This window comes from Delphinus delphis, chromosome 2, assembly GCF_949987515.2.
Source record: "Delphinus delphis chromosome 2, mDelDel1.2, whole genome shotgun sequence".
In the NCBI taxonomy this organism is placed as follows: domain Eukaryota; kingdom Metazoa; phylum Chordata; class Mammalia; order Artiodactyla; family Delphinidae; genus Delphinus; species Delphinus delphis.
Window position 1 is genome coordinate 78,976,278 of NC_082684.1, and position 9,464 is coordinate 78,985,741.

General features: G+C 46.3%; 1 protein-coding gene across 1 annotated transcript; it reads right to left on the reverse strand.

Moving 5' to 3' along the window:
* Window positions 1–4,114: 4,114 nt before the first annotated feature.
* Window positions 4,115–8,748, reverse strand: ACTC1 (actin alpha cardiac muscle 1). The gene is made up of 6 exons (XM_060004950.1): window positions 8,598–8,748; window positions 7,087–7,411; window positions 6,245–6,406; window positions 5,928–6,119; window positions 4,959–5,140; window positions 4,115–4,443 (listed from the first exon to the last, which is right to left on the reverse strand). The coding sequence occupies exons 1-6, from the start codon at window positions 8,724–8,726 to the stop codon at window positions 4,300–4,302; spliced, it is 1,134 nt and encodes a 377-aa protein (XP_059860933.1). The 5' UTR covers window positions 8,727–8,748; the 3' UTR covers window positions 4,115–4,299.
* Between the last annotated feature and the right edge of the window lie 716 nt (window positions 8,749–9,464).

Genomic DNA, 9,464 nt, shown 5'->3' on the forward strand with positions numbered 1-9,464 from the left:
GAAGACCTCAGGTTGAATATAGACTTTTGCTATAACTTTTGCTATTTTAGGCCTAAAAGACTCGCAATTTCTTCACTACCTATTAGTTCCTAGGAAATATTTATAGTATTTGTATCATTTAATTAATAAAGTGAATCTGACTTCTTATTTCCTTTTCAACACCTGGCTAATCTGGTCATATAGAGATTGTTGGGTTTCTGGATCCCAGGGCCACAGTGGAGTCTGGAGAGCGTCTGATTGGTCACACATGTCACCATCCAAAGCTTCTTAGTCTCGCCCCCAGGTTTGTTTGGGTGAAGTCATTGCTCTTCTCAAGTCTTTCTCAAGGCCTGTTTAATCAAATAAAATTCCTGAACTGGAAGTTCGAGCTCTCCAACAATCGGTCCCTCCACTACAAACTGCTGTGATTTTTCTCCTACCTTAGATCATTGGGAATAGTGTTTATGCTGTTTTGTTCCCTTCCTTTGGAGAATTACCCGTCCCCCGCTCAATAATATTGATCGGTTTCTATGGTGGGAATGGTATGACTCAGTCCTCAAGCCTGGCCAGACTGAGGCTCCCTGGAATTTTTGTCAGAACTATATGGAAAGATACACTTTTGTTCCAGAGGCTGATAAATTAAGACCATGAATCTTGGACCATCATATCCAATACATGGAAAAATCTTGTATTAGTCTGCTCGGGCTGCCGTAACTTAATAGCACAGACTGGGTGGCTTAAATAATAGGAATGTGTTTCCTCACTGTTCTGGAGGCTAGAAATCCAAGATCAAGGTGCTAGCAGGGTTGGTTCTGGTGAGGCCTCTCTACCTGGCTTGCAGACAGTCACCTTCTTGCTGTGTCCTCACCTGCCCTTTCCTCTGTATGGACACAGTCCAGGTATCTCTTCTTCTTCTAAGAACACCTGTCCTGTTGGATTAGGGCCCCACCTTTATGACCTCATTTAACCTTAATGACTCCTTAAAGGCCCTATCTCCAAATACAGTCACATTAGGGGGTTAGGGTTTCAACTTACGAATTTTGGGAGGACCTAATTCAGTCCATAACAGATTTCGTAGAAGAAATGGAGAGAAAGCCCAGTGACATTGTTTTAGGCTCTGGGTATAGTAAACCAATCCTACCCCTCTAAATAGTCCATTTTCTTCAGTTATTTTCCTTTTCTCTCTAACTCTACTCTCTTAATTATTTAAACACATCTACATGATAACCATTGCTAAGAAGTGAGCATTGTTAAGGAAAATAAAGAAATAGTGTTTGGGGGTGTTAGAAATTAATAAAAGTACTCTTTTCATTATAAATTGAGAAAAATATCATGATCTATATAGGTTCGTTACATTGCATCTTAACTAAAGATCTATTGACTGTAGACATCTCAATTACTTTATACAACGTGAAGGTGGCCTTAAGAAAACCCTATTGCCTTAATGCCTTTCTTAAGCACAATTATTACGAGTCAGTTGTTCTAATATCTTACACCCTGTCATCAAGCAGAGATGAGAAAACCTCAGAATTCAATGAGAACCTGTGTGCTTACCACTTCTGATACAAATATCAGAAGCTGATTCCGAAAGCTTCTCCTTTTAAGTAGAGACAGCAATACCCATTCCATTTAAATTGACACACAGAAAGAACGACAGCCCAGCCAGCTCTCTAAACCTCTAGCATTAATAATGTACTTAGAGGATAAAATTCATAATACTTAACATACTCAATTTGAGAAGTGAGGAAAAAAGAGACACAGAGACTGGCTAAATCATATTTCCCCACATATGCTCCAAATCTGTCTCTGGCTGATACTTAGCTTTTTAAAATTATTCTTACTATTTTTTAAATTAATTTATTTATATATATTTTTTGGCTGCGTTGGGTCTTCATTGGTGCACGTGGGCTTGCTCTAGTTGCAGTGAGCTGGGGCTACTCTTCGTTGTAGTGCGCGGGCTTCTCGTTGTGGTGGCTTCTCTTGTTGCAGAGCATGGGCTCTAGGAGTGCAGGCTTCAGTAGTTGTGGCACGCAGGCTCAGTAGTTGTGGCTCATGGGCTGTAGAGTGCTGGCTCAGTAGCTGTGGTGCACGGGCTTAGTTGCTCCGCATCATGTGGGATCTTCCCGGACCAGGGCTCGAACCTGTGTCCCCTGTATTGGCAGGTGGATTCTTAACCACTGCACCACCAGGGAAGTCCTGATACCTAGCTTTTATTTTATTTATTTATTTAATTTTTTGCAGTACGCGGGCCTCTCACTGTTGTGGCCTCTCCCGTTGCGGAGCACAGGCTCCGGACGCGCAGGCCCAGCGGCCATGGCTCACGGGCCCAGCCGCTCCGCGGCACGTGGGATCCTCCCGGACCGGGGCACAAACCCACGTCCCCTGCACCGGCAGGTGGACTCCCAACCACTGTGCCACCAGGGAAGCCCTACCTAGCTTTTAAATCAATCTATCTGTGCTACAAGAAATAGTTGCATAAATGTACATAATGTACATAAATGTACATAAATAAACATAAATGTCACTAAATTTATTTTTTAACCCTTAATTCAGAGAAAGACCTCCATTCAGCTGTGCTAAATATGGAACTCTAAACTCTGTAAGCACAGAAAATATGCTCTGCTCCATGTTTGTGTCCCGGACACCTACTACTGTGCCTGGCCCAGAATCAGGGATCAAGAGATGTTTTATGAATGAACGAACACAGGACACAATTACTACCTTGAATGATAATGACATTGGCAACTTATTAAAGCTGTCTGATGAGCTTAAAGTACTCCAGGTTTTGAACCCAGACTCTCAAAACGGTGTGTGATAGAATGTGGTTACTCTTGATAACTATGACTAAGTTAGGAAAGATTGTTTTAGAAGCACCATTAGATTAGTTGTCAAAAAATCTGGGTTCCTGACTGCCTTAGGTATTCCACAAATTAGCTGTATAACATTGCACCCATTGCTTAATCTCTCTGTGTCTTGATTCCCTCATCAACAGATAAAAGTTTAATTAGGTCCATTCAAATGGTCAAATGGTTCATGGACAATTAATTTGAAAGTGAAAAATTTGAAAGCTTCTGCAATCAGGTTGAAATCTCCCTTTCCAAACTGACTTCCTAAAATTCATCAGCTCCCACCAGCCTGCCCTGTGCTTTGTATGATGGCTTCTGCCCCGTTGCCTTCTGCTGAGATTTCCTCCCTGCTCTTCTTACCTCTCCAATTCTTAAACGTTCATCAAGACCCAGTCTCATATGTCCATCTCCCTGTAGCCTCCCAGACCACATACACTGGGGGTTTATGGGTAGTGTGTATGTGAACCCCTCAAAGACAGAGCACAGTAGATGCTTTTGGATGCATCACTATCCCCAGCATGCTTTGCAAACAGCCCAGCACGGAGTAAAGGGAATATCATGGCTTTCTGCTCCCCTTAACTCCTCAGGATTTTATAGACTTCACTCCATTCGACCCACGATCCCAGGATTTCAAAGAACTGAAGAGACTGAAGACGTCTGTCCCAGAAGTTAGTCACTGATTAGGCAAAGGTATCTGGTGCCTGTTTCCTCACATTTGTTTTGAACATGCCCAGTGGTCTTGATTTATTTAGGGAATATTTGGAATGGGACATGGCCGGGCTTATCTGTCAGCTGGCCTCTGTGTTTCACTGTTAACATGCATGGCCCTCAGGAAGATAACTGAAGAGAATGAGAATTTAAACTAATCTGTTTAAAATAATCTTTGACTTTCTCATTACCAATATCTACGTGGTTTCTGCAAAGTCACAAAAACAACTGGAACATGTGCTAAGACAACAATTTTCAGTGTCCTCATAGAAACGAATCTTAGAGAATTGTGTTCTCCAATTCTGTTTCTTGCTTATGTGGAGCTAAACCTAATTTGCTTTTCAGATATGAAATATCCTCATGATCCTGTCCCAAAGGGTAAAATCAAAATTTAATATTGTAACTCTCAGCTAAAAGTCACGCTAATTCATCTGATGAACTTTGTGGTGCTGTGATATTACAATGCTCCCGGTGTCAAGGCCGCCAATATACGAGTTCACAGACTGAGTACACAAACACTGGCCCCATCCTACTCCTACCCCAAACCCCAAACCCCAAAAAGAAATGAGAGAGGTTTGCTTTTGTAGGTTGCAAGTCCTGGTCTGGTTTATTTATAAAGCAATAAATATTAGAAGCACAAATAAATTGCACGTGTGTAAACAAACTGTACAATGATTGATGAGAGATGAGGGAGGGTGGTTCAGAAGACTCCAAGAAGCATCATACCGTCATCCTGAACATAAGGTAGACTAAGAGAGAAGGCACCTTAGAAGCATTTGCGGTGGACAATGGATGGTCCTGCCTCATCATACTCTTGCTTGCTAATCCACATCTGCTGGAAGGTGGACAGGGAGGCCAGGATGGAGCCCCCAATCCAGACAGAGTACTTACGCTCAGGGGGAGCAATAATCTGCAGAATGAAAACAAAAACCACCAGTGAACTCTGAAGTTCCAAGCAACAGAGCGCATGTTGGGGAGATTCACAGAAAGTATATTGGTGATCAATTCACTGTAATGTGATACTTCATTCCCACAAATGAATATGGCTGAGTCAAATTTAATGCATTTCCTCTATTTCATCATTTCCACTATCAAAGTCACTATAAAATAGAACTTCCCCACTTCTCTGAAACAGAATATGATGTGGCAATAAGCTACATGCATGGTGGAGGCTAGCCCGAAAGTGGGGGGGTCTTTTAAAATGTGTTCAAAGATTTAGATATTTTTTTTCCTTCAAAGATTTATTTTTATCCACTGCTTGAAAGTGTTTCCAAGTCTCCTATCTTGGGAAAAGTGCTAGAAAAATCAGAGAAAGTGTTAGAAAAGCTAAAAGTTTATGGGAAACGGGAAGCTAGGCGGTGAGGGGAAAGGAGTTAGGAATTCTGCTTGGAATACGGAGAGACCTGTTTTGCTTCCCCCACTCACCTTGATCTTCATGGTGCTGGGAGCCAGGGCAGTGATTTCCTTTTGCATGCGATCAGCAATACCAGGGTACATGGTGGTACCTCCAGATAAGACATTGTTGGCATACAGATCCTTGCGAATATCAATGTCACATTTCATGATGCTGTTGTAAGTTGTTTCATGGATGCCAGCAGATTCCATACCTAGGAACAAGTGTAAAAAAGAAAAATCACAGTGCCCTCAGGCCAGGGGGCCAGGGTAGAGGGAAGAGAATAGTACCCCTCTATGCTGGTAAACTGTCACCATTTGTCTCTGAAACATATGTTCCTCTATAGGACACATTGCAGGGTTTTGTGGAACAGGTGTCTTAAAAGTGCAGACAGTAAATCCACAACGGACTGCCAAGAAACAAACAACTGTGTTTAGCACCTGTTTGGAGGGAACACTTGCTGTACCCATCAGAGTACGGAGATGGATTAGAAAAGGAGGAGACACACATTTACGGTAAATTAATGCAATTCTTATTTATGGACTAAAATAAGATCCTGACAAGCTTCCTCTTGGAAATCACTCCTTAGGAAATATGTCTGGTGACATACAAAGGTCCAGTTATTACTGTGAGTTGGATTGTTGTTACACTTAATAATGAGTGATGAAAGCAACGTCTAGCTAGTTGGTGATGGAACATATCAGAATAAGGCAGCACTCTTGAGTCATCATCTCTTCCTTGCAGATAGGTATGGATTATTCAGTTACTACTCTGTCTCATTCCTCATTTTGAGATGAAGCCAGTGTGTCATCCTTTATCATATCATTGCTACGGAGCAGTGATGGCCATCCCTGTAAGCCATCAGGACCTGAGGCTGAGCTGTGTGGGACTCCAAGCTATGACTTCTTTTAACACAAGGGCCCCTTAATCATTGTTGATTATAATAGCTTTCACCCTGGGAGCCACCAAGCGGTGTTTCTGCACCAGACCCTACAACTCACCAATGAAGGAGGGCTGGAAGAGCGTCTCAGGGCAGCGGAAGCGTTCATTGCCAATAGTGATGACTTGGCCATCAGGCAGTTCATAGCTCTTCTCCAGGGAGGAGGAAGAAGCAGCCGTAGCCATCTCATTCTCAAAATCCAGAGCGACATAGCACAACTTCTCTTTAATATCGCGAACAATTTCACGTTCAGCTGCAGAAATAAAGCGTGTCACAGTTAAGCTCTGAAAGATGAAATCAACCTTGAGGAGGTAGGGGGGTTCGCTGGGGGAGGGTAAAAAACAAGACACATACTACGGCAGATACACACACACTCACCGGTGGTGACAAAGGAGTAGCCACGCTCAGTGAGGATCTTCATGAGGTAGTCAGTGAGATCCCGACCAGCTAGATCCAGACGCATGATGGCATGGGGCAAAGCATAGCCCTCATAGATGGGGACGTTGTGGGTTACGCCATCCCCAGAGTCCAGAACAATGCCTGTCAGAGAAAATCCACAAGAACAAGGTAAATCTCTGAGGACACCACTGCTTTAACCATGTCAAAGCCTGCTTCCAATCCTGGCTAAGAGATACTAGCGCTGGGCAAGGATCCAGATAAAATTAGATCCCTTACACACGAAGAATAAAAATGAGCATAATGGATGCCAAATCTGAAGCCAGCAACAGTTTATCCTCTTAAATATTGTAGTAGAAAAATTTCCCCAGGACACTTTCAAATGACCATCCCTCTTACCAGCTATTAGCACCTTATGCAAGCAACCAGGCGTGTTTTTCTTTCCTCTCTTCTAACTTACACGTGTTCTTCTCTTTTTTGACTCAGACCCTGTAGGGATGTGTGCCCAGGGGCTGTGATGGTGTGAACACACACCAATGACTGCTGCATTCCAGGCTGATAGTTTGTGCAAAGGCTCAATGTGTGACATCACATACTTTAGGCAAGGGGAGGATCTAACTCCGTATTCTTTCAGTTCTTAGAAATAAGTGTGCTCTGAGACCAACCTCAGGATATTATTGTTACCCCTCTCCCTTAGCAGAGACACCTTCCCAGGGAGCGTGAGGAAAGGGATCATTCCTTTCTCACTGGGGAGACCGATTCCCAGCAAGGTCGAAGACTTGGGAATGTAATTAATCAGGGACTATCTCACAATCCCAACACACCTGTGGTACGGCCAGAAGCATACAGGGACAGCACCGCCTGGATGGCCACATACATGGCGGGGACATTGAAGGTCTCAAACATGATCTGGGTCATCTTCTCACGGTTGGCCTTGGGGTTCAGTGGGGCCTCAGTGAGCAGAGTGGGGTGCTCCTCAGGGGCCACGCGGAGCTCATTGTAGAAGGTGTGGTGCCAGATCTTCTCCATGTCATCCCAGTTGGTGATGATGCCGTGCTCAATGGGGTACTTGAGAGTCAGGATACCTCGCTTGCTCTGGGCCTCATCACCTACGTAGGAATCCTTCTGACCCATACCCACCATGACTCCCTACAAGAAGAAAGTAATGAGAAAATCAAGCTTCCACCGTGTCAGGAATACAATCAATGCCTTATTCATTTCTACGTAACTGTCCAAGTCAAGTGACATCTTATGAATACGAGAAATAAGAAACAATAGGAATTTACCCCAATTCAGAAATATCATTTAAAGTTAATCTTGTACCTTCTCCCCACTCCACCCCCAAGAGGTATAATTCTATTGTTTAGAATATAACTAGGGATGGGAAGAAATGAAGCTATTTCACGGAAGAAGCAGAGCCTCGCCTCATTTTTAAAATACCATAATGCCTTCATTAAATTATTAAGCTCATCACCTATGTCAACTGGAATATAAATGACTACACTGTGGAATGACTGAATTAATGACACACTGTATTTCTCCCAAGGAAAGAGTTTGACATTCATCAAGTAAACATAAAAAGATGGACTGATATGCTATTACCATCCTGTCTGGGAAATCCAGCCCTCCTAGAGCTGTCCTGGAGTACGCATGGTCCGCCAACACTGAGGAATACCACTCTCCCCCCTGGCAGCGTGTCTGGCCAGGCACCGAGGCAAAGCCAGAGAGCGTGGCATTTCTTTTAATAAACAAGGTGGTATGTCACTGTCACCACGGCACTTTACTGCCTCTGTCATGACTGGCTTCTAAAAATGCAACAGCCAGGAAGCAGATGGATTACATTTTGGGAACCCTATAAACTGGCTGTGAACAAGAGGGAGCAATGTGGCTTGGCTCCTGGTTGGTTCGGATACGTTGTATTATTCTGAGTTTTGAACAGGACTGAAAAGGGAGGCCAAGGAGTAAAGTGAGATGTATAAGAGCTAGAGAAGATACTGAGGACTAAAAATGCAGGTCAGGAGTGGAAAAGAGAAGCTGCCGCCTTTTCACAGGAGGAAGTTGGACCCCTGGCAGAGCTGTGTCCCTGAAGTGGACTGAGGGAGGGGGGGCGGTGCTGCACGTTTCCTGGTTTGCTGGAGGGTGTGAGTATTGCTTGCCTGGGCTGAGGTTGGAAGCGAATCCAGCGTTTCCTATCTGACCTAATGAGTTCATGGAACAGGAGGGGCAGGTGAGACATTTCCTGGATTGCTGGGCTGAAGAGGTGGCGGGAAGGGGTGTGGAGCGGGGCTGGAGACGGCTCCAGGTGAGGGCAGGCTGTGCGGGGCGGGAAGTTTACCTGGTGGCGCGGGCGGCCCACGATGGAAGGGAAGACCGCGCGGGGCGCGTCGTCGCCCGCGAAGCCGGCCTTCACCAGCCCGGAGCCGTTGTCGCACACCAGGGCGGTGGTCTCCTCGTCGTCGCACATCTTGGCGAAGCTTCAGTGGGGTCTACGGATGGACGAGAGCAAGGCGGCCTACGTTCAGTGCCTGCGGAGCTGGCCTCGTCCGCGTCCCCGGAGGAAGGGACAGGGCAGATGGGGGTCCCCGGGCAGGGGAGGGGGGCGGGGGACGCTGTCGTCTCCCTTCCCCTCGGGGCAGACAAAGGAGGGTGGGAAGAAGCTGCATTGCAGGGGAGAGGAACCGCCCAGGCTCCCAGGCCAGGAGGCTCCTCCCCTGCCCCAGTGCAAGAGGGACGGTCACCCCTTAGCAGGTCCTCCCCGGCCCTTTACATTTTCGCCTTCTCACGAACCGGGAAGCCACTTCGGGCCCATCCACACCCCGATCCATGCTCGAGCCCCAGCTAGAGGGAAAAGCACACGGCAGCGGGGACCCCAAAAGCCCCACTGGGGCCCAAGGCTACCCCTCCACGCGCCCCTCTCCAGTGAAGACCGAGACCCAGGACAAAAGAAGTTCGAACCAAATGAAAAGTTTGGTCTTAAGGAGAAAAAAAGTGATGGAGCGGTGGGGGCGCGGGGCACCGGCTCCAGGCGCGGGGCGGGCGGCGCTGACTCACCGTCCGCGGGGCGGGCTCGGCTCGGCTGCTCGGGCGGTGTGGCAGGCGCTGGTGCCCCGCGCGGGGCGCGCGGCTTTATAGCGCGCTGATGGACGGGGTCAGTTGGAGCCGCCGGGGGCAGGGGTGGGGGGCCCGGTCGGCCACCTTGCCT

Bases quoted from the DNA above. Each gene is read 5' to 3' on its own strand.
- ACTC1 (XM_060004950.1), bottom strand. From the start codon at position 8,726: ATGTGCGACGACGAGGAGACCACCGCCCTGGTGTGCGACAACGGCTCC. The intron at 7,412-8,597 runs GTAAACTTCCCG...TTCTTCTTGTAG, and splicing joins TGGGCCGCCCGCGCCACCAG to GGAGTCATGGTGGGTATGGG. The intron at 6,120-6,244 runs GTGAGTGTGTGT...TTATTTCTGCAG, and splicing joins CTACTCCTTTGTCACCACCG to CTGAACGTGAAATTGTTCGC.